Source organism: Arachis ipaensis, chromosome B4, assembly GCF_059453495.1.
Source record: "Arachis ipaensis isolate K30076 ecotype BB chromosome B4, ASM5945349v1, whole genome shotgun sequence".
NCBI classification, from domain to species: domain Eukaryota; kingdom Viridiplantae; phylum Streptophyta; class Magnoliopsida; order Fabales; family Fabaceae; genus Arachis; species Arachis ipaensis.
Window position 1 is genome coordinate 77,402,045 of NC_142439.1, and position 27,726 is coordinate 77,429,770.

The 27,726-nt window shown below is 34.3% G+C and overlaps 2 protein-coding genes across 3 annotated transcripts in view; one reads left to right on the top strand and one right to left on the bottom strand.

Moving 5' to 3' along the window:
• LOC107639378 (1-aminocyclopropane-1-carboxylate oxidase homolog 1) overlaps positions 1-22,287 on the top strand; it is a 32,661-nt gene extending 10,374 nt beyond the window's left edge. Inside the window, exons 3-4 of one of the 2 annotated variants that reach the window (XR_015881028.1) lie at positions 21,703-22,089; positions 22,246-22,287. Coding sequence is in view for 1 of the 2 variants with exons in the window: in XM_016342850.3 (XP_016198336.1) it covers positions 21,703-21,969 (267 nt within the window). In the remaining variant the exon portion in view is untranslated. Of the gene's footprint in view, positions 1-21,702 lie in introns of both variants that reach the window. The other variant, XM_016342850.3, reaches the window with a different exon arrangement.
• Positions 22,288-23,869: 1,582 nt separating this feature from the next.
• On the bottom strand, positions 23,870-25,598 carry LOC107611467 (uncharacterized). The gene is made up of 4 exons (XM_088484651.1): positions 25,443-25,598; positions 25,247-25,339; positions 25,028-25,129; positions 23,870-24,247 (listed from the first exon to the last, which is right to left on the bottom strand). The coding sequence occupies exons 1-4, from the start codon at positions 25,596-25,598 to the stop codon at positions 23,870-23,872; spliced, it is 729 nt and encodes a 242-aa protein (XP_088340777.1).
• Positions 25,599-27,726: the final 2,128 nt, after the last annotated feature.

Consider the following 27,726-nt stretch of genomic DNA (forward strand, 5'->3'; position numbering starts at 1 on the left):
CATGCTTGTGTTCTTAGCTCAAAAATCATGTTCCACAATATGTAGTTCAAGCAAGTTCTAAATTTTTTTTCCAATCAATTGGGGTGCCCTATAGATAAAAATCCTTGGAGAATCTCATTATTTGACTAAGCTTATTGTGTATATGTATGCAAAATAAGAGAATGCAACTGAAAATCCTAAAAGACCTAAAAATGAAATGCAAAAGTGTTGGGATTAGAAACTTGTCACCCAAAAGCGCCGAATGGTCGGACGACCTCCCCACACTTAAAAGTTTGCACCGTCCTCGGTGCACTAAAAATGAGCAAGGGGGTACGGCGACTTTCCGAGTTGCCACTTTCAGTTGGTGGGTCAACTGATTGCTGCGTGTTCTTCCTCCCGCTTCTGTTTTTGCTTATAATGACTCCTCCATAAAAAATAGAAAGGAGAATAGTAAGAAAAGTAAATGCAAAAGCAAGGAAGCATAAATTGTTGGAATTAGGTAAATCACTAGAATGAAGTGAGTGACCCAATGTGTGACATTAATGAACCGAGTGTGTGGGTTCTAAGATGCATGCGGTTTAGAACACACACACTAGCATAAAAAGAACTATGTCACAATTACACCAAAAAGGAACATGCACTTCACTCACCCTAGTGTGCTTGAGATGCTCTAAACTTGCAGTTAAGACAACCAAACAAGCAATAAAGAAGCATGAAAGCATTCAAGCCAAAGACATAAGGATGCATATAATCAAGAAGCACAATGCATTAAGATAAATGCACATCATCCATCGAGAGATTGCCTAATTCAAAGAAAAGGGTTCAAATCATATGGTGGCCAAATCATGCAATTCAAAAAGGTTTAAAAACTTGAAGGCAAAATCATATGTACTTGGCGTTCACAAAATTAGGCATTAGGAGCTCAAGACCAAGTAATTATTATAACCTCAACAATAGAGTCCAACAATGAAGATTAACAACAATGATGTTATACTAACATTGCATCAATAATCAGCAGCAAAAGATGGTAAACAAGATGAATATTCCAACACTTATAATAAAAAAGAGAAGATGAAATGAAAACCAAACTAACTAAACTATCAATTAACTAACTAAAAGAAATGGTTATAAATGGTGTTTGGAAGCGTTAGATGATAGAAAGAGAAGGGAAAGAGAGGAGAAGAAGAAAGTAGAAGGAAAGAAATGGAAAGAAGAGAATAAAAGAAGATGATTGAGAAAAGATGCCCACGCGTACGCATCTGTCATGCGTGCGCGTGGAGTGGTGAAATGGGAGCGACGCGTACGCGCGAGTCACGCGTGCGCGTCGATGGGTTATTTTGAGAGCGATGCATATGCATCCTGTACGCGTACACGTGGGTAGCCTTGCGCGAAAGGCACAAAATGCGCACAGTGCAGGCACAACTCTCGGGAAAATGGCTTGGAGGTGAGAAATTTGCATCCACGCGTACGCGTGCGCGTGGATGGTTGAAAATGCTTGATTCACGCGTATGCGTCATGCACGCGTGCGCGTGAGTTGGTGCCCTGTTGTTCAAAATTTTTCAGGTTTTTGCACCAAATCAAGCTTTCCAAACCTCCAAACAACTACCAAAACACCATAAAACCTTATTCAACATATTAAACTACCAACTAAACTCAACAAACCAATAAAAACATGAAATTAAGCTAATATTACCAATATTTACAAAAGGAAAAATGATACCATGGTGGGGTGTCTCCCACCTAGCACTTTTGATTATTGTCCTTAAGTTAGACATTTAGTGGGGGTCCTTGCTATGGTGGTTTATGCTTGAATTTATCCTTGAATCCCCACCAATGTTTGCATCTCCAATGTCCACCGGGATCCCAAATTAGGCGCATAAAGCCTTCAAATAAGCTTAAGTAAACGACAAAGCCCCAAGAGTTTTGATTGTTGAAATGGATTCTGGGGTCCCAAACCTTGTTCTTGCACCCATCTTTCCATTGACTACCATAGTTAAATTTGGGTGACAAGGCTTGTGAATTCTCAATTGAGCATCCAAACATTCTCCTAGGCCATTGCAATTTGGTTCTACACCAACCATTGCTATTCAACTTCGAGCATGTAACCATCATGAACTTAGAGGGATGTCTCCAACCACTACACAACTCTCTCCTACTCTCAACTCCACAAAGGGCTCTAAGTTGACTATCATTTTCAAGCAAACCATATTCAAGTGAGAAGGTAAAGCTTAGGGATAAGAATTTTACCCACTTGAATGTTGTGTAGGATGGTGGTGACTTAGGAAGGGGACCTCCCACACTTAGCCAATGCGAGATCCATTCCCTTGTGGTCTTCCTTTGCAACTTCCACCTCTTTGCAAGCTTCTTTAAATTCAATTCCTTGCTCACCAACTTCTTCTATACACCCTTCATTGCTCAAACCATGTGTCGGAGGTTGTGCATGGTCCTCCTTGTCATCAATTTCATAACACAATGAGGTAGGTTCATCAATTTCAAAAGACACATTAGTTGGTGTGAAATCATCTTTAATGATGGAGCTTGCTTCTTGCTCAACCTCTTCCTCTTGGTACCTTCCTTATAATTCAATCTTTTCTTCATTGCTTACCAAGGGTATGGGAGGTGAGGTATCTTCTTCCTTAATCTCTATGTCAAGCCCAACAGGGCAGGATTCAATTGTACATAAGAATTCATCAATGATTGAATCTATCTCTTGATCAACCTCTTCAAAGTTTTCCACCATGATAGGCCTTGGAGGTTGTACACCCTCCTTAATATCAATATCAAGCTTCTTGGAAGAGGGCTCTATGATTCTATACTCCCATGGACTTCCAACATCTCCTAGATCTTCAACCACTTCTTCCGACTCAATTATCTCAACTTTCTCCCCTTGTAACAATTCTTGCTTCAACTCATCTTCTCCACCTTGAAGCTCCAAACTCACTCCCTCACTATGCTCCTTAATTGCTTCTCCACATTTGTCAATGGGAGTACTTGGAATGCATGAGCTTAGGTGGGAGGCTATGTGGTTAATGGCTTCACTCACAGTAGCTAACTTGGCTTCTAGCTCCTTAAACTCCTTTTCCATCCCCTCTTGTTGCCTTTGGATATGAGAGTCAAGATCTCTTAGTTCTAGCGTGAGGGCTTCATTGGGGGGCGGTGGTGGAAGAGAGGGTTCATTATTTGAGGGAAAGGATTCATAATTGGAAGGTAGTTCATCTTGGGAAGGGTATGGAGATGGTGCATATTGAGGTGGTTCTTGGGAGTAATTGTGTTGGAATTATTGTGGTTCCATGTATGGTTCATATGGCTCAAAGGTGGTTGGTATGATGGATAATGATTAGGGTCATATGGAGGTGTTTGGTGGTAAGGAGCTTGCGAGTAAAGTGGTTCAAAATCATGTTGAAGGAAGGGATCATATGTCTGTGGTGGTTGTGGTTGACAATCACAATAAGGGTCATCACATACATTAAATTAGTATGCATTAGGATTATGATTATACCCATAAGAATCTGGAGAGTAGTTATGTTGGGGTGACGCTTGAACGGCTTGATAAGAATAAAATGCTTTTTGGTCCTTGCACATCTCCGTGAGGAGAGTAGTCATATCCTCAAGCACTCTTGTCAAACTTGGTTTGGAAGGAGGTTGTTGCCAAGAAGATTGTTCATAAGCTTGGGTCTCCTCCCTCCTTTGATTTCCAAATCCTTGATGCACATCCTCATTGAAGCTTCCATTTCCTACAACATAGTTTAAACCAAACGCATAGCCAAAGGGGTGAGAATTCATGGTGAAAGAGAAAATAAAAACAAAAGCTAACAAGAAATAAATAAGATAAAGTCCTACAACTAGAAAAAACCAACAAACAAACCAAAAATCAAGCTATTCACAATATATACAATAGCCAATAACATAGCACCATTGCAATTCTCCGACAATGACGCCATAAATTTGATACAAGAATTTACACCAGTTCGGAATTCCACAAAATATTTCCGTTGTTAGTATAGTCCAAACCGATAGTCAATCTTCGAGTCAAATTTAGTTTTCGTTTTCTCACGAGTACAAACCCCAACGAAAATTAACCGAAGTATTTAGACTCCGGGTTATCTCACAAGAATTATAATGAAGTGGTCAATTATTGGCTATGAAGGGACAAGGGGTTTGATTGGTAAAAGGGGCAAGAATTTAAATGGGCAAGAAAAGTAAGTCAAACAAGCAATTAAAGAGAGCAATTAATAAAGAGAGAGACATTCATGGTAAGGGTTGAGATCATAGGCTTTCCATCCTAGTCACTAATAACGATGATTAACAAGAATTTATCCTATTTCGTCATCTCCAACGTTGGAAGAAGGTGTAAGTTATCTTCCATGAGAGAAACTCAAACAAGACTAGCTAATATCAATCCAAATGTCCTAATCAACTCACTAAGTGAATTAGCAAGAGATTAGAGTTAATGAAAATAATACTAGCTAACAACTCTAGATCACCAACATGAGTTGGGTATTCATGACTCAAGATTACCTAATTACTCTTTCCAAGCCAAAAATGCTCAAAATCTACTCTAACATCCAACCAAGCATTTTGTCAAACACTTGGAATGTATAAAAGGAAAGCATAATAAATGTGCAAGAATAATAAATCTACCAACTACCAATTGCAAGAAAACTAAATTCACAACTCAAATCAACAATAAAAGAACATCAAACATCCAATTGCATTAAAGTAGATTCAAATCTAACATGAGCATTCCTAAACATAAAAGAGGGTATAAAAATAAAATTAACATCACAACTAAGAGAATGAAAGTGTAGAAGCAAGAAATTGTAAAGGAAACAAGATGAAAACATGAAATTGAACCTAGATCTAAGAGAGATTAACCTAACCTAACCTAATTCTAGAGAGAAGATGGAGCTTCTCTCTCTAGAAACTACACTACATGATGCTAAGCTACCAACAATTGCTCCTCCTTTGCTCAATCTTCAATTCTGCATCAAATACCCTCAGAAACGAGCTGGATTTGGGCCTAGGCAGCTCAGAAATCGCCCCCAGCGATTTCACTTTAAGTGGGTCACGTGCCGAACATCACGAGTGCGCGTGCTTGACGCGTGCACGTCGCTAGCAAAACCTCTACTCACGCGTGACGATCTGATTTCTATCGGTAAAGAATTTTCACAAATATTATCGCGTTGTAAGTATAGTTTCTAAACCAACAGAGAATCCTTTCGTACAAAAGTTTTGGTTGTCACTTAAGCAAACCCAATAAAATTTATAACCGAAGTATTTAAACCTCGGGTCGTATCTCAAGGACTTGCAAGGAAGTACGATTTATTATTGGTTATGGAAAACAATATTTTTGGGTTTTTGAAAAAGGTTTGAATGAGAAAAAATAGATTGCAGGAATTAATAAATCAATAGCTAATAAAACTCTTGGCACGGTATGAAAATTAGAAGTCCTATCCTAGTTATCCTTATCAATGGTGATGAGAATTATATTTTGCTCCCCACTAAGTCAACCTCTAACTATGAAGGTAAGTCAAGTGGATAAATCAATTTAACACCTAAAGTCCTAGTCAACTCCTAAGGAAAGATTAGAGTTATAGGAATTTAAATCAATCAGCAAAGATAACAATTATCAATCATGATGAGTTTGACAACTCAAGAGTTACCAATTAATCAACCAAAGCCAACAGGAAAAAATCTAAATTATTTAGATAAATAAAGGAAAGCAATCATAATTCTGAAATACCTCAAATTGCATTAATAAAAGAAAATCAATCCAAACATAAAGAGTTCATAAAATAAATTGAGAAAATAAATAAAAGGAATATTAAACCTGGAAATTGAGAAGAAGAAATCCTAATTCCTTTAAGAGGAATCGTAATCCTAAGAGAGAGGAGAGAACCTCTCTCTCTCTAAAAACTACATCTAAATCTAAAATTTTGAATTGTGAATGTATGATAAGTTGTCCTTTTTTTCTCCACTCTCTGGCTTATATTCTGTGTTTCTGGATTCAGAATTGGCCCGAAAAAGGGTACAGAAATCGCTGGGGGCGTTTTCTGCAGATTCTGGTACGTGGCGTCTGTCACACGTTCGCGTCATCTGGGAGTTTTCCTTGTCATGCGTACGCGTCGGTCACGCGTACGCATCATTTGCGTTCTGCTCAAGGCACGCGTCCGCGTCAGTCACGTGTGTGCGTCGATGCCTTTTCGCGCTAGGCACGTGGCCGCGTCGTCCATGCGTTCGCGTCGCTGCCTTTTCTTCAAAACTCCATTTTTGTGCTTTCCTTCCATTTTTGTATGTTTCCTTTCTGTCCTCTAAGCCATTCATGCCCTATGAAACCTGAAAATACTTAACACACAAATCACGGCATCGAATGGTAATAAAGGATAATTAAAAATTAATATTTTTAAAGCATAAGAAAATATGTTTTCATATATATCATAAAGTAAGGAAGAAAAAGTAAAACCATGCAATTTACATGAATAAGTGGGTGAAGGATTGAGTAAATCACTTAAATTGAGCACAAAATACATCATAAAATATGGTTTTATCAACGCGTACGCGTGCATGGCGCGTGCGCGTGGCCCTCAATTCTCCAAATGCTCATTTCTTCATGGCTTCTCCACTTTGCATTCTTTCCTCTTCATTTCTTCCATCCAATACTTGCCTTATGAACCTAAAATCACTCAACAAACACATCAAGGCATCGAATGGAATTAAAGTGAATTAAAATCACCAATTTAAGGGCCTAAAAAGTATATTTTTACAATTAAGCACAAATTAAGGGAGAATTACAAAACCATGCTATTTCATTGAATAAATGTGAGAAAAGGTGATAAAATCCCCCAAAATAAGCACAAGATAAACCACAAAATTGGGGTTTATCAACGTATGGCATCAATTTTCTTTTTCTCTAACCAATATTCACTACCTGCACCCATTGTAACTCCTTCTAGAATAAATATTGGATAGATTGTTCTATTTGACGAGGATTCTCCCCTCTCATCATTTTTTCCCACCCTTATTCTACGTGATTCAACATGAGGCTCAAAATAGAAAGATAAAAATACGGATATTTCTTTAGCTAGGAATGCTTCACAGATGCTTCCTTCGATCCGAGCTTCATTTTTTATGGTGCAATTGAAGGATCCAATTATCCTCTTAAAATGGTACATCCAGTTAAATTGGACCGGCCCACATAATCTTGCTTCGTAAGGCAGGTGGACTGTTAAGTGTTCCATAACATCAGAAAACCTTGGAGGGAATATCCTCTCTAACTTACAAAGTATGATGGAAATGTACTTCTCCATGACTATGAGATTATTAACATTAAGTTTTGTAGTACATAACTCCCTAAAGAACTCACTTATTTTTGTGAAGAGTTTCTAGATGTTGATAGGAAGTTCTCTGAATGTGACAAGAAGCAATGACTCCATAAAGACATGACAATCATGACTCTTCAACGTAGCAAACCTATCCTGTGAGACATTTGCACACCTACCCAAGTTAGAGGCATAACCATAAAAAAACCTCAATCCTCTAATCCACCTACAAACATTTTGTCTCTGGTCCTTTGTTAAAGTGAACATCGCCTTTGGTTTAACCCACCTTCCGTTCTCAAGTCTCTTTAAGTTCAGATATAGCCGCCTGCAAATGTCCACCAAGTCCAACCTTGCCTTATTGTTATCTTTTGTTCGCTCATCGTCCATTATGGTGTACATGATATTACCAGACACGTATTTTTCAATGTGCATCAGTCATGAAAATGACGAACCAAGTTGTCTTTCTAATAAGGCAACTCCCAAAATATACTTTGATTTGTCCAATTATGCTCCCTGTCATATCCTAGTGGTCTCAACCCTGTCCCATTATCAACAATCCTTGTGATTCTACTAACACGATGCCAAACTTGCAAACCATTCAACCTCACCAGTGCGTCTTCTTATTTAGTTTTATTCTTCCTAAATGAGTCTTTGTTGTGCCGAAAAGGATGATCAATATTGAGGAACCTTCGATGACAACCAAACCATGAATTTTTACCCCCATTCGTCAGCCAAAATGCCTTTGTATCCTACATACAAATGGGACACGACACTCTTCCGTGAGTGGACCAACCTGATAACATCCTATATGCAGGAAAGTCGTTAATGGTCCATATCAACGCAACATGCAGTTCGAAGTTTGTCCTCATTAAAATATCATATATTTCTATACCATCAATCCACAACTCCATTAACTCATCTACCAAGGGTTACAAGAAGACATCTATTTTGGCCTTTGGGTTGCTTGGACCAAGTATGATATAAGTTAGGAACATGTATGGATCCTTCATGCACATATCGGGAGATAGGTTATAAGGAGTCACCACAATAGGCCAACAAGTGTAAGCATTACCAAAATTAGAGTTCGGTGCAAACCCATCAGAGCACAAAGTTAATCTGACATTTCTAAGGTCATTCGCAAATGTAGGGTGGACCCGATCAAAATGCTTCTAAGCATCCCCATATGATAGGTGCATCATAAAACGGTCATCTCTCTTGTTGTTACTATGCCAGGTCATGTAAGGGGCTGGACTCATCAATACATGCAATTATTTTTGCCTAGGAATTAGGGACAAGTAGTACATCCGTTTGTGTGGAACTCTCTTGGCATGTTATTTACCAATCTGTTCTCTCTCGACTTGAAACCTCGGTGCATCACAAAAGCTGCAAGCAATTATATCCACGTCCCCCTTGTAATACAACATATAACATTCAAACAACAATCGATTTTCACCGAATTTAGACCTAACTTCAAAACTAACTTCTTTGCTTTATAGTGGCTTTGGTGGATAGAAGTAGTCCCGCCAAGTACTAATTCGTTGCAAAAGGTGTCCCAGTTATCAAAGGATTCTTTGTATGATTTGACTCGGACTTAATACTCATAATTCTAACACATGCAGACAATTTTGAATAAACGCACACCTCAAACAAAGGTTTTGCAATAGATTCTAATAGATGATAAAATCTCTTTGCATCTAGGTTAGGCTCTTCTTCAGCATCTTCTATATCGAACACACCAGTCACATCAAGTACCATCTCGATGTATCTCTCTTGGTTCCCTCCCAATTCATTTCTTCCATGTTTAGTTCTCTAACCACCCGAACTCTCGTTGATCAACCCTCAGACCTATTGGAATTCAAGGCAGACTGATTAATTCCCTACTCATCCATCTTTCCATGTTCCATCCACATCCACTAGCCATCCTTGAACCCATTATAGTAGAGATAAAGTGTTATATCTGAATGCCCTAACCACTTAGTCAGTCGATACTTATAGCAAGATACCTAGATACTCTTTGAGACTTAAACGGTTCTATGTTGAAGATATATGCAACAAACTCATCAACCCTCTTAAAGAACTCAAGTTTAAACCCCCTGGTCCATTGTTATCCCTACCGTACATCCACAATGATGGATGGGAATTATTTTTCAACAAAAACCCTAAAATTCAACCAACAACATAACTTATTAAATTTTTTAGAAAATTTGGCAGAGTTTCCACTATAATTAGAATCTCCTACCAAAACCAATTATCATTTTCTCACAAACCAAAATAGAACAAAGACGCATGCAATAAAATATCAAATCCTAGTTGTTCTAGTTCTCAACCTCTTATAACTCCACAATTTTTTAGCAAAGAAATGTTTCGAGAAGGCGCCACTACACAACCTTCTCTCACTTCAGTCCTAAAACTTTATCCTAGGAAAAGCAAGTCTGACATAAAACTTAAACAATTCAGTATATTTAAAAATAGAAAACTAACCTAGAATATACTGCACAGACTAATAAATAAGCTAACTCCAATTGATCTTAAAGAAAATAGCACTATTCTAATAAAAAGAACAACTTATTACATTCACAAGGTAAAACTATATCAAAAACTAATTTGCAAGGAATAAATAAAACTCGACATTGAAATTAGCTAAAACCTAATTTTAATTTCTCCAAATTAACAACAGGCATAAGAAAAATAACTGATATAAATTAAATGCAATTGAAAGAAACTGATTCACTAAACTCAAATAAAATCTTCGATTAGCTCAAGCACTCTTAATACTCAAATAAAATCTTTCAACAACTTAAACACTCTTAATTTTACTCTTCCATAACCTACACTAACATTATATAATTTCTAGTTATACTAAATTAACATAACAAATTCTAATCATCCACTTTATTAAACAAAATTAATCAATAATTTTATTGAAAACCCCTAACAATACCTTAAACTCACAAAGAAAAAATTTTAAAAAAAATAAAATAACTATAGAATTCTCAACTTTGATGGTGGCTGGAAGATGGTGGTGACAGGAGGTAGCAGTGACGGCGACAAAGTGAGAACCTCTAATGAGAATGGACACCAATAGCGGCAACGACGGCGACAGCTCCAGCAGCAGTAATGACAATGCGCAGCAGTGGCAACAGCAGTAGCTCCAGGTGATGGCAATGGCAGCAACTTCAATGGAGTAGCGGAGATGAGAGAGAGGACAGGAGAAGAGAGAGAGTTCGGAAAAGTGAGGAAGAAGTGCGTTATAATTTTAACCCAATTTTATTGGCGGATTTACTGACCGATTGATTTGCCGATAAGGTAATTTGTAGTTACCTAAACAATGCGTTTCACTTAAATCCGCTACTGTCGGAAAAAATTTCGTCTTACAATTTGATGGAAAAATTGGCACAAATAAAATAAAAATTTACGCCACTAAATACCTTCGGATTTAGTGATGGAATATCGAATCTAATGATATTTTTTCAAGGAGCGAATTTTCACTCATAACTGCTAGTGGATCCGACGCTAAATCCGTCGGTAACGTCCGATGCTAAATTCAACAGTACTCAGCGTTGTTCTTGTAATGGGAATATTTTAAGATGTTTACTTTCACTAACAATGCTGATCCAGCCACTCTTTTTAATGATTTTGATGCTAAAGTTACCCCTGCCATGAATCGTAAGTCGCTCCATGATGAGTGCTAAGTACTGGTTTAGAAAAATTACAAGTTTAAAAGCTCAAGTTTTGTTGTAGCTTTAAACTGGAATTTAACACTCTGAAAGTTTAGTTCAAAGATGTCACAAAGATTTAAAATAATAACAAGAGTTTAGTTCTAGGTTGTTCTCGCTAAGAATCATAATAGAGTACTCAATCATTGGCTATAGAAAAAATGGGATTTGATCGAAAATGGTGATAATTTAAATAGCAAGAAATTAAAAGAGCAAGAAATGTAAATGTCAAGAAAATTTAAACTAAGAGTAATTAAGGTTATTCACTAGTAGAAGAAAGTAAATTCAAATGTTCAAAAAATCTTGGCAATGGTTGAGGGTTAAGGATCACTATCCTTGTTACTAACCACAACATAATAATTACAACGAGCGAACCCAATTTGTCAACCTCTACAAATTGAAAAAAGTCAATTAGACTTAATTAATCATAATCTACAAGTCCTAACTAACTTACTAATTGAATTAGTAAAAGATTAGCATTAGCAGAAATAAGATTAATTAATATCTCTAAATTATTAATCAACTTGGATATTAGTAACTCCAGATCACCCAAGTTTTCAATCCAAGCCAAGAAAGAGAAAATCTATTCCATAACTAATGTAAATATTTTATCAAATAAAGTGTGCATAAAAATAAAGCATCATAAATTATAAGAATAATAAAAAGTACAACTACTCAATTCAAAAAAGCAACAATAACATCCTAAATAAGCAAGAATATAGCATAAAATATCAAATTCATTAAAGAGAATTGAAAATTTAACAAGGATTCAAGGACTTAAAATTACAAAATTAAAGAACTAACAAGAAATTGTAAGACATTAGAGTAGCAAAACAAGAAATTATAAACTAAGAACTACAATTAAACAGACTAAAATCTAAAAACAAGAGAGAAATTCATAAGAAACCTTTGAATTCTAGAGAGAAGTTGGAGCTTCTCTACCTAGAATTCAAGATCCTAAACCCTAAAAAAAAAAGAAAAATGAATGTGTATGTTATAATATGTCCTCCTCTTCCATATCTTGGCTTCCAAATATTATCTCAAATAGCTGCTATGAGCCCTTGGGAAGCCCAAAACCTAAATACATGTGTTTCATTAATCAAGGCACGCGATCCTACCTCACGCACGTGAGATTTTCATTCATGCGAGAAAATATCGTTTGCACAAGATTCTCATTTAGGTGAGAAAGTTCCGCTCAAGCAGGAATCTCATTTAAGTGAGATAATCCCGTTTAAGCAAGCTGCCAATCAGCTTCTCTTCCAAATTGCTTTTCGAATTTGCTTCTTCGCTCCATTCCCTGTCATCCTTTGAGATCGTTGATGTACCTTAACGCTAAAACACTTAAAGAAACTTCATCATGGCATCAAATGACATAAAAAGAGATTAAGAAATTAACAATTAGAATAACAGAAAGTATGTTTTCTACCACAACTTTATCAGAAGCAAGATTCAAAAAACTCAGTTAATTAAGCCAAAATTGTGTAAGTTAGTTGATAAACACCATACTTTTTAACACAATTTAGAATGATAAAATGGAGTTTATTACTATGTTTGGTCTCATTAGAGGATGTTAAGAGAGCATTTTTTAGTGTTCATTGCCAGAGTGCCCCAGGTGATGACGGATTCACTTCTAAATTTTTTCAATTCTATTGAGATATTATGGTGGTTGATGTCTTTAAAGCAATCCGAAGTTTTTTTGTTAGTGGCCGAATATTAAAAGGCTTCAATCACACTCATATTTGTCTAATTCTAAAGATCCCAGATGCAAAGGTAATGGACCAACACCTATTAGCCTATCTTCTATTGTCTACAAATTTATTTCTAAAGTGACTTTATGAAAGGCTAGCCAATCTCTGACAATATTCTTATAGTCCATGAATGCATGCACTATTTGAAGATAAAGAAGAGGGGTTTGTGAATGAGATAACTTTGAAGCTTAATATGAGCAAAGCATATCATAGAATTAAGTGGCAATTCCTATAATTTATTCTAGAAAAGTTTGGTTTTGATTCAAGGTGGATTCGCTGGATATAAAAGGTGGTGACAACTGTTTCTTACTCTTTGTTATTGAAGAACAACCTTAATTTCAAAAACATTTTCACATGTACGAAAAAAATTTAGTTATTGATTAAAATTATCTAAGTCTTAGATGCTAAACTTTTTATAATTTAGATTTCACTTTCTTCTTTTTGTTGTTATTTAATGATCATGAAGCTTATTTTATAATTGTCATTCATCAAAATTACATACATAAAATATTTGAGTTCATGCATACATATATTTGCAATAACATACACCTTTTGTAAAGCACCATAGCAATCGCCTAACATATATTTATCTTCAATCCATCAATATTTTTAGTCCAATTTATATGCAGTGTTTTTAAAAACAAAAATTGAAGAACTGATTTCTAAAAGAAAAACAGATGAAAAGGAAATAACTTACCGCATATCATTGCAACTTCTTCTTCTTTATCTGGTATAGCATCTCCTTTTACCCACAAGATTGCATTCTGTACCATCGATTCAGTTTAACATTTTCTCTGGTCTATCGATCTGTGTATCATAAAAAGATAAAAAATTCTAAGCATTGATTGAACTAAGAAGCTTAAAGGTAACGATTACACATAAGTGCAAATTGTACGATACATTGTTGAAGGTGCATTCATGAAATATGCATGTTTTATTTTTTATTTTTTATTTACCATTACACTGTTACACCTTATAAACAATAATGCACTTATTCTTTTATTGGGGGTATTTTCATTGGATTTGCTGATGTGAGGTTTGATCCATTGCAACAATATTTCTTGTGTATTGGTTAGTTGTCATATATTTAAGGGATTTTTTATTTAAATAAATAAAAGTATAAACTATCAATTTGCACTTATGTGTAATGGCGTTACTTTTTGAAAATAATTCTCATAAAAATAACATAAAAATAACCCTCACTTTTGTTAACGACAAAATTCCTTACTAAAATTTAAAAATATTACAGAAATGTTCAATCATTAAAACAGTGTTCACTAACAGAACAGACTGATATGGTATATAGAGATGTACAAATAGCATCTATCATATTTACATCTCGTTTCATCTGATTCTCTTTTACATCTTCACTCTCTATAACATCTTCTCTTGCTTTCCACCACCTTCATTTAATTTCTCCCTCTCATCAATCCACCAAAGTCTCCATTGCCACTGCCGTCGCTGCCGCCACCACCACCACTACCACCACCGCTGCCATATCATTTCACCTTTCATCATATCCACTAAAATTTTCAATATTTTAGATTTTAAAAATTTTCAATTTCATTCCCATTAACTCCAATTTCATTACTGCTTATCCTACTCTAGATCAATCCACCAACAATGCATATAGGAAGCCTTGAATGAGAGCAGATACAAAGCGAGAGATAAAGGGAAAGCCCTATGACATAATCCTCGTCCACAATCTCCTCACTGACACCCCTGTAGCCGCACTACCCACGGTTGGAGACCTCCGGTGGCCATTGTTCACATAACGATGACCACACATAGACTACCTTGACCAGCTTGCGCTCTTCTCTAGCTTTCAACCTTTTCTTTCATTTCAACAATGCTTAGATGTGCGTCGCACTACCGATGGACAACATTGAGACACTTGACACCCGTATCCTTTGTAGCTTCTATCAAAAGCTTCTCAAAAACTACAACTCTTGGTGCTCCTACCTTTTGGATCTCCAACTATTGCCACGGTGACTACACAGACTTTGAGCATTGCTTTCTGGTGAGAACCCTATCTTTGTGGCTATTGTTGCGTGTAGCTAGAACAGGAGAAGAGAGGAGATGGTAACTATGGAGAGAAGAGGAGCATAAAGGAGAAAAGAGGAGAGGGTAGCTACTACGAGTAAGAGGAGAGGGCAGTGCTCATGGTGGGTGATCATGTTGGTGCTGGGATTGTGATAGTGTTGGATTTAGTATAGAAAAAGGGGTGGTATGAGAAGTTGGTGCAAGAAATTAGGGATGTTACAGTTTTTAATTTGGGTTTAAGGTAAAACAATGTCACGTCATCAATTACAAATGCCATATTTGTCTTCTATTTGCCACCTCTGGTATTTTCGTTAACAAAAAAGGTTTTTCCTATGATTGAGTATTGTAGTAGCATTTTTATTTTTATCCTTAACAAAAATGAGGGTTAATTTATCAGCGTTCTGATAATTTAGAGGCAGAATTGATAGTTAATCCTAAATAAAATATTATATTTACTAAAATATATAATGTGTAGATAAATTACAATTTTACATACACACACATCTTGGGTACACAACCTAATAAACCAATAAAAACACAATTTAGGTACTGTGTACCTGAGATAAGGAGCAACTGAAAAAAAAGTAGATCGACTACACTCAGGATATGGTACAACTACATAGTTGTACATATCCAGGATGTTGAGTACCCAGATAAGGCCAGAAAGTAATTTTGCCCAGTATACCCGAGATATGGTTAGTTTTGGTAGTTTATCCCAATGGAATTAAAAGAAACAGTGAGAAAAGAATCATATTTGAGTGTAATTCACATGTGATATTACACACTTGCCATCTTGATTTTCTAGATGTGCTAAAAAATGTCATCTTGAGCAACATGGGGACAATAGGTTCTAAGGAGGTTGTGAGAGTTGCATATAGATTCCTATCAGCTCTACCGAATAGAGAGTTTCTTAACAAGATAATTTGGGTCAAAGCTAATCAGCATGTGAGCATAATGTTTGACATACATGTTTGGATAACGTCATAACATGTGATAGAGTGGTATGCTGCGATTCATGACCTAGGTGGTAGTTGTGGCTCATCCACTTTGATCCCACAGGTAGTCTCGGTGATGGCAACACCGATCACTTTGCCAAACCTCATGATCATGTTGAAGAAGACAAGAGTGAATTTGATTTAGATTACGTTGCTAAAACCGGGTCTCTAACAAGAGTGATTCTTCTAGGAGAGTTATTGTAGCCTCATATGTGGGGAAGTGTATGTATATTCCCATGGTGGTAGAATTGCTGCTACGCGACAGGAGGCATATATGGCTTGAGTCTATAAGGTCCTGTCAGCGAAGTGTGTGTGGGGACCCAAGATGTGGATGGCTGACCTGCCTTATGAATCAACTGGTCACTCCTACCATGATACCGATCTGCCAGAACGTCCATGACATCCCCAGGTGCATGCATAAGGTCATATAACTCGTCGAATGATACCCATTATGGTGTGTTCAGGTCAAAATTAGCATGATCCCATTATGACATGTCCCAATGCTGTTGCACTGCTGTTGAGGAGGAATTATACTGTTGTGCCCCTGAGGTGGACTCTGGCATGAACTCTATCGCAATGTCCGCCAAATGACCAGCAAAGAAGCCAGACGATGGCATATCCTGCTGTGTTGTCATTGGAGGATCCTCAAGGATATCCTCCTAGTATGCATACTCAACCTCCTTTCATCTGACAATTGACCATCCGTAGGTGCACGCCTCCCTCGCTGATTCCGAACCTTCCGAATTGGTCTCTAAATATCATATCTGACTTGCCTCCTTGCCTGTTGCTTGCAATCTGAAATATCCCGTGGAAGGTCTAAGACATTTTCTCTCAAAGCAGTCGGGAGGATGTTTGCAGGCAGGGCCGCAACTCTCGAATCAGCCAAGACACCCTCCCTAGATAGAAACCTAACTCGACATTCTCCCTACCATCATTTTAAGTACTCCTATGTGGGTTGAGGATTATGGACATCGTCAATGATCACCATGTGCTACTACTGGCCACGGGCTCTCTGATGATGGAGATTTATGCCAGATTAGAATTTTTCAATAGAAATTAAGTATTTCGTTGTAAGCATAGTCCAAACTGGTAATAGATCCTCACATCAAAGTTTAAAATAAAGAATTGTCACAATCCAAATCAAATAAACGGGAGTTTTAAGTCCCGGATCGTTTTTTCTAGGAATTGAAATGAAGTGTATAATTATTGGCTATAAGGAAATGGAGAATGATAGCAAGAGACAAGAAATGTAAATAGTAAGAAATTAAAGAAACAAATAATGACTAAATATCAAAAGCAATTAAACTCAAGGCAATTAATCAAGAGAAAGAAAAATTCAAATGCTAGAAACTTCTTGGCAAAGATTGAGAGTTAAGGTTACCTATCCTAGCCATTGACTACAAACATATGATGATTATGAAGAGTTAATCCTACTTTGTCAACCCTAACATCGAGGATAAGTCAAATACGCATAATTGATCTCAATCCAAAAATTCTAGCCTACTCACTAATTAGCTTAGTGAAAGACTAGCGTTAGTGGAAACCAAATCAACTAACTACACTAATATATCAATCAAGAATGGACATCAATGACTCAAGGTCACCTAGATCTTCAATTCCAAGCCAAGAGTATGAAAAACTACACTAAAACTAACCCAAACATTTTATCAAACACTTGGTGTGCATAAAAATAAAAGCATATTAAATTGCAATAATAATAAAATCTAAAGCTACGAAATGCAAGAATATAATAATAACAACTCAATTAAATAACAATAAACAAAGAAACATCAAATTGCATTAATAGAAATCCAAATTCAACAATAGTGCATGAACATAAAAATGACGAAATAAAGAAAATAACAAGTAAAACTAAGAGAGCAAAGATGTAATGACAAGAAATTGCAAAGAAAACTAAATTAAAGCAAGTATCAAAACATAAATCTTAGAAAAATTTAACTAATCTACCGTAAATTTTAGAGAGAAGAGAGAGCTTCTCTCTCTAAAAATTACCTAAAATATGTTCTAAACTAAACCTAATTGCTCTCCCTTTGTTCTCTCTTGAATTAGACTTGAAATAGTTTCAGAAACGAGTTGGATTGGACTTTGGAAGCCAAAACTCGCTGCCAGCGTTTTGCATTTAATAAAGTCACGTGCCAGGACTTGTGCGTACTCACAGGTGTGTACGTACACACACTTGTTGATTTTCTTCTCGTGCGTACGCACGCTCACTCTTCCAAACGTTCATACGCACACATCACTGTGCATACGCACACTTGCTGAAAAGCTCCAAACTCTATTTCTTCATGAATTCTCCACTTTTGCATGCTTTGTCCTCACTTCTTCAATCCATAATTGCCTTACAAGCATGAAATCACTCAACAAATACATCAAGACATCGAATGGGAATAAAGTGAATAAAATTTAGCAATTATAAGGCCTAAAAAGCATATTTTTACTTTCAAATACAATTTAGTAAAAAATCATAAAACTATGCTATTTCAATGAATAAATGTGAGAAAAGTCAATAAAATCCACTCAATTAAAGCAAATAAACACCATAAAATGTGGATTCATCACTCTCCACAAGTCATACCACTCGCGGTGCACCTAAGGCCACCATGTATTGATATTGCCGCCCCGAGCCATCTTGAACAGAAACTTGTCCACATTGACCGGGTCCTTTAACTGGTGCTGTTGACTCGCAAGCTGTCTCTTGACCTGTCCATATAATGATACTCTAGAGGCTATCTCTCTATATGACCATTGGCACTACAGCTTTCCATGTACGAATCTCCCTAGCACTTATAATCTAGTCAAGATGCATGTGATGTTGCTGGGAATTATTGTAAGATGTCCATCGGAACTGAAAAAACATATAACCATCTAATCAGCCATGGAAGAGCCATATCTGTAAGACATTAGAAAGCTAAGCGAATCGTACCTCATCAAGTCTGAAAGCATCCAACCTGTGTCACAATCGTAGTTAAATATTAGATAGAGCCCTCTATTTTATGAATATAATCATATAATCATATAACAACATTAGTTAGAAGAGAACATTAAAAATTGTTAGGATAACAACATTAATTAAGTATTCGGCAAAAAGAAAAAACTTCATCTAAATTTAAAAAATTAATTAATCATCTTCTAATGTTCTCCTCTAACTAATTAAATAAGTATTTTATGAATATAATCATATAAGAACATTAATTAGTAATATCCTAATATAATTAAGTATTCAATAAAAAAAAACTTCATCAAATCTAAAAAAAAATAATTAATTATCTTTTAACGTTCTCTTTTAACTAATAGTCTTCTAGCTAATAAAATAATTTAATTAAAAAAAACTCTATTTTATGGATACAATCATATAACAATATTAATTAGTAATATCCTAATATAATTAAGGATATGGTAAAAAAACAAACTTCATCTAAATTTAAAAAATTAATTAATTATCTTCTAATGTTCTTTACTAACTAATTAAATCCAACGACCATAACACATTCACTAATTAATTAAATTAAAATAATCTAAAATATTAATATTCTAACACGTCTTCTAACTACTTAAATCGAATTATTCTAAAAAATCAACTAATTATTTAAATTAAGTTAATGTAAAATGTCATTATTTTAACATATTTTTTAACTAATTAAGTCAAAATATCTTAACATATCAATCAAAACTAAACAGATCAAAATATCAAAATATGTCATTATTAAGAAATTAATTACTTGACATAAGATAAGAGAGAGACAAACCAACCTTAAAATATAATGTCCTGACTACGTATCACATTGTATTTTGTTGGTTGATGTTCCCAGAGTGCACATGTGTATTGTCGACCTATAATAGTACTTCAAAGAAGTTTAAAAAAAGTTTACCCCAAACTTTCAAAATTTGTAACAGTTCTAAATGAACATTGATTCCGTATGTATCTCAGATATTAAGATTCGAAAACTAATACGACCATATTTTAAGTAGATTGATCATTGGTAGCTAAAGAATAATTATAATATAAAAATATTATATAAAAATTTTTATTTTTTAATAAGTAAGTGACATATATTTTTTTATTATTTATTTTTTTTATCATCTATCATTTTGCTGCATATTTGGAGTTATTAATGTTTTTTTCAAAATCAATTTCAGTTCCTCTCAAATCAAATTCCTAACATCTCTCAATTACATTATTATCCATTAAATGCAATAATTCTCTGCAAAAATTATAGAAGTTAAATTAAAAATTTTTAACAAGTTTTACTATACAATTTATATTTTATATATAGACTATTAAAAATAAAATATAAAATATAAACAAAAATTTAAAAATAATTTTTTAAAAATAATTATTAACTCATCATATTAAAATCAATAAATAAGCATTAATATGAATATTAAATAAAAATATTAAAATAATTAAAATTATGATCTACTAGTACATATATGAGATAATTTGAAAAATATAATAAAACATATAGTTTAAAATTCGATAATATTAATTATAAAAATTTATTAATTATAGACATCATAAGTATGAAATTATGAATATTATGAGTACAAATTATGGATGTTATTAATATAAAATTATGGATGTTATGTGTATGAATTTATGGATGTTATGAGTAAATTTATTAATTGAATAAATTAATTTAAGAATTTGACATTTTTTAAATTTAATTATGATCAAATTTAGAAACATTTGTGTTAACTTTATAGTTACTTATGCAATAACTAAAAAATAATACGTGTATAAATGTAATATCTAATAAACATGAATTTAATTTTTAGATGTTAGTTGTATGTAATTATGGATGTTATGTATATGAATGTATGAATATTATGTGTATGAACATAGTAGTACAATATAATTATAAATACACATAAAAACACAAAAAAAGAAAAAAATTCAGTTTATTACCATACCTCATCATACTAGTGTGATTTTTTATATTCTCAAAAATTGATTAACTGACAACAACTTCGTCGAATGAGTCCATCTGTTGTTCAAATTTTTCATCAGCACCTTCTATCATAGGTACCATATTAAGGTCGAATTCAATTGTCATACTATTTGTAATGATAAAGATGACTTCTTATAAAATTTCTTGGCCTATACTAAATTTCTAATTGTGCTTGCAATGGTATTAGAGTTGTGAATTTTGAATGAAAATAATTGAATTAACAGAAATAAAACTATATTAGGACCGCTTTTAGATTTTGTATCTCCATTGAATGATGATAAACGACTTAACAAAAAAAAAATCAATTACAATTAACTCATTTAATATAAATTATTATTACCGTTCTTTATAATTATTATTAGTTTTTATTGTATTCTTAAATATAAAACTTAAATCATAAAAAAAATATTAAATATTGATTACAAGAATGGTTAATAATAAAGAATATAATATTATAATTAATATCATTAATAAATGAGGTTAATAAGAATATAATAAATGAATTGATAAGAGATTGAAATAAAAAATAAAAATATTATTAAATTATATAAATAAAATAAATTATAAAAAATTTTGACTAATTATAGCTAAAAACTTTTTGTTATTAAACTTTTTTCTTTAAATGCACATATTTCATTTTCGCATTTATTACTTGTCCGATCCCGGATATACCGGGAATTTGTAATATCTTTCTTGTTACTTATTTTGGTGATTGAATATTGAAGGTGTTTTTTTAGTTTTTCGGGTCTCGGTACCTTGGAAGTAACACATGGCTTAAAAAAATCAAATTTTTTATGCGTTATACATTTTAAAAAATAAAATATTTTAATTATTTAAATAAAAGAATCCTATATTTAAGCCATTCTTATAAAAAAATAAACCTCAGATATTCACTGTAAATATTTAATCAACTTCCCTTACTACATTTGCAGTTGATAACAAATGATTGTTTCGTCAGTGTTTATCACCGGGTCTTGTCGAATCATAGAGGGCCAAGAGTTTCAATAGCTAGCTTCTTTTCAAATTGGCAGGAGTGGGACCAAGTTGAAGGCAAATCCAAGACTTATGGCCCAATAAAGGAATTGTTATCCCCAGAAAACCCCCCGGTCTATAAGGAAACTACCATCAAAGATTTAATGGCGCACCATTTTGCTAAGGGGCTTGATGGGAACTCTACTTTGCAGCATTTCAAGTTGTGAAACGAATGTATATTTTGGCCCCAAAACAATAAACCACAGCCTAAAGGGAAACTACTATAAAAGATTGGGTGGCACACTATTATTACTATTGCTTTTTACATATGTTAGAAAAAATTTTAAGTGTACCAAAAATATTGGTGTTTCACTTGTTTTAATCGTTGATTTTAATTAATATATATTATATATATTTTTTATAATTCAGATAAACGGTTAAAATAATTAGAACACTGATGTTTTCAGTACACTTAAAATTCTTCCTATATGTTATAGCTTTAGAAAGTTTTTAAATGTATCCGAAACACAAATATTTATAATAATATATAAAGGGAATAGGAAAGTTTGATGTTCAATTTTCGCTTCTCCATCTTAACCCTATTAAGAATAAGTAACTAATATATCTTTCTATTTTGAAAAAGGTCAAAAAAAGTAAATTACCAATTAAGTTTTTTTTCATTCATATTATGGTTACTTTTTTATTTCATGCATAACTTCTAAATACTTCGTCTTCTTTCTTATTCCATTCTCTTCCTTAAGGTTTTTGTCTAATTTTATTAATTTTAATCTCTCTGTAACTTTTTTCATTTATTAAATTAATTATGTATTACTTTTTTTTTGTTTCTAAAAAAATTACAAAAAAAATGACTCATAATTAACCATGCCAAAAATTCCTCCATTTTTAAGATAATTATAAAAAAAAGTGCTTATAACCTTTTAAATATTTGTGGTAGTATGAAAGATGTTTATTTATACTGGATTAAGACACAATAAAAAAAAGATTGAGAGTAGATGGAGTATATATTTTTTTCATCCATATGGTTTACATAGAAAATTAAGAATGAAGCGATTTTTAAGGAAAAAAATGTATACTTTAGAAGGGATGAAGACAAAGAAAAAAAAAATAATTTTAATTTATATGGTTTAGTATTCATTACGTACGTGATGTACTGTACGCTGACTTGCAATTCGGTCTCAACTTTTAACAAACATAAACAGAGAATTCATTATATGCATACATGCATTTTTTAAAAAATGATATTATAAAATAATAAATTAAATTTTTTTTATAATATTATTTAATTGATATATATCTAACTTCTTTTTTTCTCATTTTTTTATTATTTTAACTCTTAGAATTTACAATTATTTTGTATTCTTTCGTATTCTTCCGTAATTACACTACAACACAGGCGGGGCTTAGAGGCGCTTTTTTATCCTTTTAGCGGCGGTTTTAAACCGCCGCAAAATAGATTTCCGGCGGCTATGGTGACCGCCCTGGTTATGAGCGCTGGGACTGAGTTCAGCGGCGGTTTCCAGCAACCGCTGGTATAACCGCTGCTAAATACGTACTTCGCGGCATCTGTTAAAAAACCGCCGCAAAATAAACGTTCTACGATTCTCTACTTTATTTATCAGCGGTTTAAAAACCGCCGCGAATCAATTCAGTTTCCTCTAAATCAATGTATTTTGCGGCTTTCGTACAACCGCCGCAGTATAGGTCCGGTTTGTCTCCATGTTTATAGGCGGTTGCGAACCGCCGCAATCCACCATACAAGTGCCATATATTTTTAGTCTTTCTGGCGTTTTAAAAACCGCCGCCAAGTTAAGGAAAAAATTAAAAAAAAAAACGCAGAATTTGGGTTTTTATTTATGAAATCACGTAAAATTTTCTTAAATATTATAATAAATTTGGTTCCTTGGATCTCTAATTATTTTAGGAGTGACTGTATTGACGGATAGAATCTAAACTTGTGACAAAACCAGAAAAATATCCAAAAACCAAAATGTATTTATCAAAATATCAACAAAATAGATCTCTTGCTAAGAGTTACCTAGTCTACTTCAAAAAAAGTATGCATCCATCCAAAACAATTTAAATCCTAAACTACTATTTTCTACTGCATCATTCCACTGAACACATCTCTGCAGCAATCTCTGGTGGCAGCTCCTCACCCTGTCGTTGAAAAAGATAAATCAAAGCACTCTCCATTACCTTTATCATTTTCTTGTCTGCTGCTGCTTCATCTTCCATCGCCTTCCTTTTCAACTTCTCGGCTTCCAGTTCTGTCTGTAGTTCATTCAGCTTCCTTTGCGTCTCCTCTTCTAGGACTCTGTTTACTGATGGTTGCAAATTTGTACCAAAGAGTTGACTGGGAGTCGGTCCAATACCCATTCCACGCACTCTACCCGGTTTCTCTCTTCCGAAAACCTGAGCAAGGGAATCATTTTGAGACAAGACTCTAGAAGTTTCATCTTGTTGCTCAATCTCCAGAAGTCTTTCCTACAGACATAAAACAACAATATAGATCCGATTCATGTACATTCAACTTAACTAAAACTTAAATTGAGTTTATATTTGAGGCATACGATAAGCATAAGCATGCATAGGGATATACATCTGAAGTGAGAGCAGAGAATAATTTTGAATGGATTGGATTCCAGTTCTGTCACAAAATCAATTTGAGGAACCACAAGACACCCAAGTACGCTATAGATTTCATTATTCAGATCTCCCTGGATTCCAAGACTTATACTGTTCTTTCTCTATTACTAAACTTGGATTCCAACCTTCTACTGTTCTCTCTCTATTACTAAACTTATGCATATTACACGCTCTCAGAATATCGCTCATTTAAGTAAATGTATAAATACATAAATAAATAAATAAAATGGGCAGAGAAATAATTCAATACTAGTTACAGCATGTAATTTTGATAATTTCTCCTAATTATGTGTTACATATATATTTTGAAACAAATAATTAGAGCTGTTAAAACATCATTATTCATAACACACTTATCAAAAGTTCTGCCCAAATAAAGAACCTTTTTTGAAAATTCAGATATTTTGTAAATTAATTGAATCTTTCAAATGTATCAAGTGTACTTCATGATGTATAAGCGTTGGACCCAAAAGCTTATTTGTAAACATCGAATGAAAAGAAACCCACAACCTATTTTCAGCTCAGCACACAAGGAATAGGCAACTAAGAAGCAGCAATGAACTATGGATGCATTAGAAATCATAAATGTAATGACTAAACATACTAAGTTGTACTTACACCAATTTCTCTCACCTCATCATTAATATAAGAGCCATCCCTTCTTTTGTGAACCTTGACCCACAACTCTCCTCTACTGACTATCCTTCCTTCTTGTTCTGACTGAAATAACAAAGTTTAATCCATCACCGAAGACCACGCAATCAGGGAGAATAAAAAATTAAACGGGGATTATGCAGAGCAGTACAATACTGAACAGTGAATAAAAAAGTACACTACCTCTTCTTCCCTCCGTCGAGCCAGGCTTTTTGAACCGCCAGTATGGGTATACAGCTGTTTTTTTCGATTTAATGCATTTTTCCTGCACTTCTCCTATTGGTCCATAAGAGATAAATGGGGATTAGAAACTGTTTTAAAAAAGACACAATGCAAAGGTGATTGTACTATGTTATACCAATATAAATACTATTTTTACCTTCGTCTCAGGTTTAGCGCGATAATCAAGGTACCATCTCCAGTGATCTCGATCAATTCCTGGTGGATGGTTCTCGATATTTTCTTCAGTCGACAGTGTTGGCTCGTAGTAATCATCATACAATCTCAGCCTTGTATCTTTCCAGGACTTCCCCATACTTTTCAAAATATTGTTTTTATAACCCCGTCACTATCTTCATCAAACTCAAAGATTTGCTGCATAAATGACACGATTTGTTAAAAATATTTGTTGTAACACTCCCTGGTCAAGGAGCAGGTAAAGGTAGCCATCCATTACAAAAACATCTTTTAGCAATAAAGAATAAATCGAAGAAGCTGCACCAACCGACCAGAACCCAAAAAAATGGAGTAAAAGATGTTTATTGACTCATATATAATATTGATTAAAAAAACGCACAAAGGGATTGAAAATTGTATAATGTCATTAACAGAAATCCACAAGCTAACAAATTAAAAAGGAAAAATTCCAACTCATATCTTAAGAGTACACAGAAGTTTGTGAATAAAATCGGTATATTCATGAACCACTTTATATCCAAACACTTTGTGTTATATTTAAGTTACTTTTAATTTAAGAATAAATTACTATTCCTAAAATAATCAATTCTAATCATGAATAAGCAGATGTAACTTAGATCGGATATAAACTCTTACCTTAACACATTCGAAATAAACTTTTTCTTTAGTGGTAACGTGACGCCAACTTTCCTCGCAGATAGGAAATTTACCGTAGTCAGATCCAAGCATACCGAGAACGCCACTCAACAGGCCAGCTTCGTCTCCAACTGCCTGCTTTTCATTGTTGAACCTAAGCACGATCCTTCTACCATTGGGCCGTTCCATAGCCTCCATCACACTCAGTTTAGCCGGCTTGATTGTGCCATTGGAATCTACAAGCCAATTATAAACCTTTATATATGTCTCCATTGTAGACCGTTTGCACGAAGAAAATTAAATAACACATACTATAGCGCAAATTGAAGATGGTAAATCAAAAAGAAAGTTACCGATGGTCTTAACAGTCCAATACTCTGTTGTCTTCCGTCCTTTGCGACTCTGAGCTTTAGAAGCAACAAAGCTGTCGTCAACTTCTTGATCAATAGAATCCATTTCTTGAGCATTGGCGTCCAAGTTTAAGTGTCCCGGCTCCGAGTTTTGACTGCTATAAGTGCGCGTCTGTGGAGCAGGCCTTGGTTCACTGCGCGGTGGACGGAACGGGCGTACGGTTGTATGAACACTACCACAGCTTGCTTGGGGAATTTCAGAGCCATCTTGGTGGAGAGCCGAAGTCGGAGACGGAACCGAAGCCGGTGCCTTTTGAGACTGCTGGCATGCTAGTCCTGATTTATCCTTTTTGGTAAATCGGCCTTTCCTAGCCATCTTATATACATAATAACATGATGCAGGCCAAAAATCGAAACATTAACTCCAGCAACATATAATGCGGGTAAATTTTGTTTATATATACTATAACCCACAAAATTAACTTGTATACAACGCTATGAGTTACTCAGCACAAGACATGGTTATAAGCTCAGATACTCTACTTGTTTTTTATAAGCGAGATTCATAATTACAGGAGCAAATTTAGAACCTTAAGGCCAAAAAGAAGTTATAACACCAAATGAAACCAAAATAAACAAATGAAGTAACGTGTTCTCAGGGGGGAAGGTACAAGACATAACACGCCTACTGTGCAGACCAAGTAACTATGTATATACCACGATATGCTTAAATCAAATGCACATGGAATGATCACAGCCATTGGTGCTTCGCGAGTGCTGTATATCTTTATGTAATAATGAAGAACCTTTTTTTTCGCATTTTTCCTTATGAAGTTATGATAATTTCATTACTATAAGAAATTAAGTTTCGTTAGTTTAATAATTAGTTCATTAATTTATCTTAAAAAATGTTAGATACCGATTTTAATTTTGTGTATATAAAAACTGGTTAAAAAACAAAATTTCGAACTATAGCGGTGTGTTCTTAATCTCCCAAATCCCTACCCTTCATCTTTTCTTTTCAGTTAGATTAAACTCCCAAGCATACCCTAAGAGAATATTAACACAGGAAAGAAAAGCCATCACAGTATCAACACATAGATGGAATAATGATATGAAAAATTCCTAAACTGTAGCACTACTCATGAAAATATCAGCAATGTAAAAGGGGTTAAGATTTAAAATACACTCATGAGAATCAAATTCATTCAATGCCTCCCAGAACACCTAATGCAATCACATTAGAACATCACAAATGGC

Excerpts from the sequence above, each read along its gene's own strand:
- LOC107611467 (XM_088484651.1), bottom strand. The coding sequence starts at position 25,598 with ATGGGGAAGTCCTGGAAAGATACAAGGCTGAGATTGTATGATGATTAC. Across the intron at positions 25,130-25,246 it reads CTCGACGGAGGGAAGAAGAG|TCAGAACAAGAAGGAAGGAT; the intron begins GTAGTGTACTTT and ends TTGTTATTTCAG. Across the intron at positions 24,248-25,027 it reads ATGAGGTGAGAGAAATTGGT|GAAAGACTTCTGGAGATTGA; the intron begins GTAAGTACAACT and ends TTATGTCTGTAG.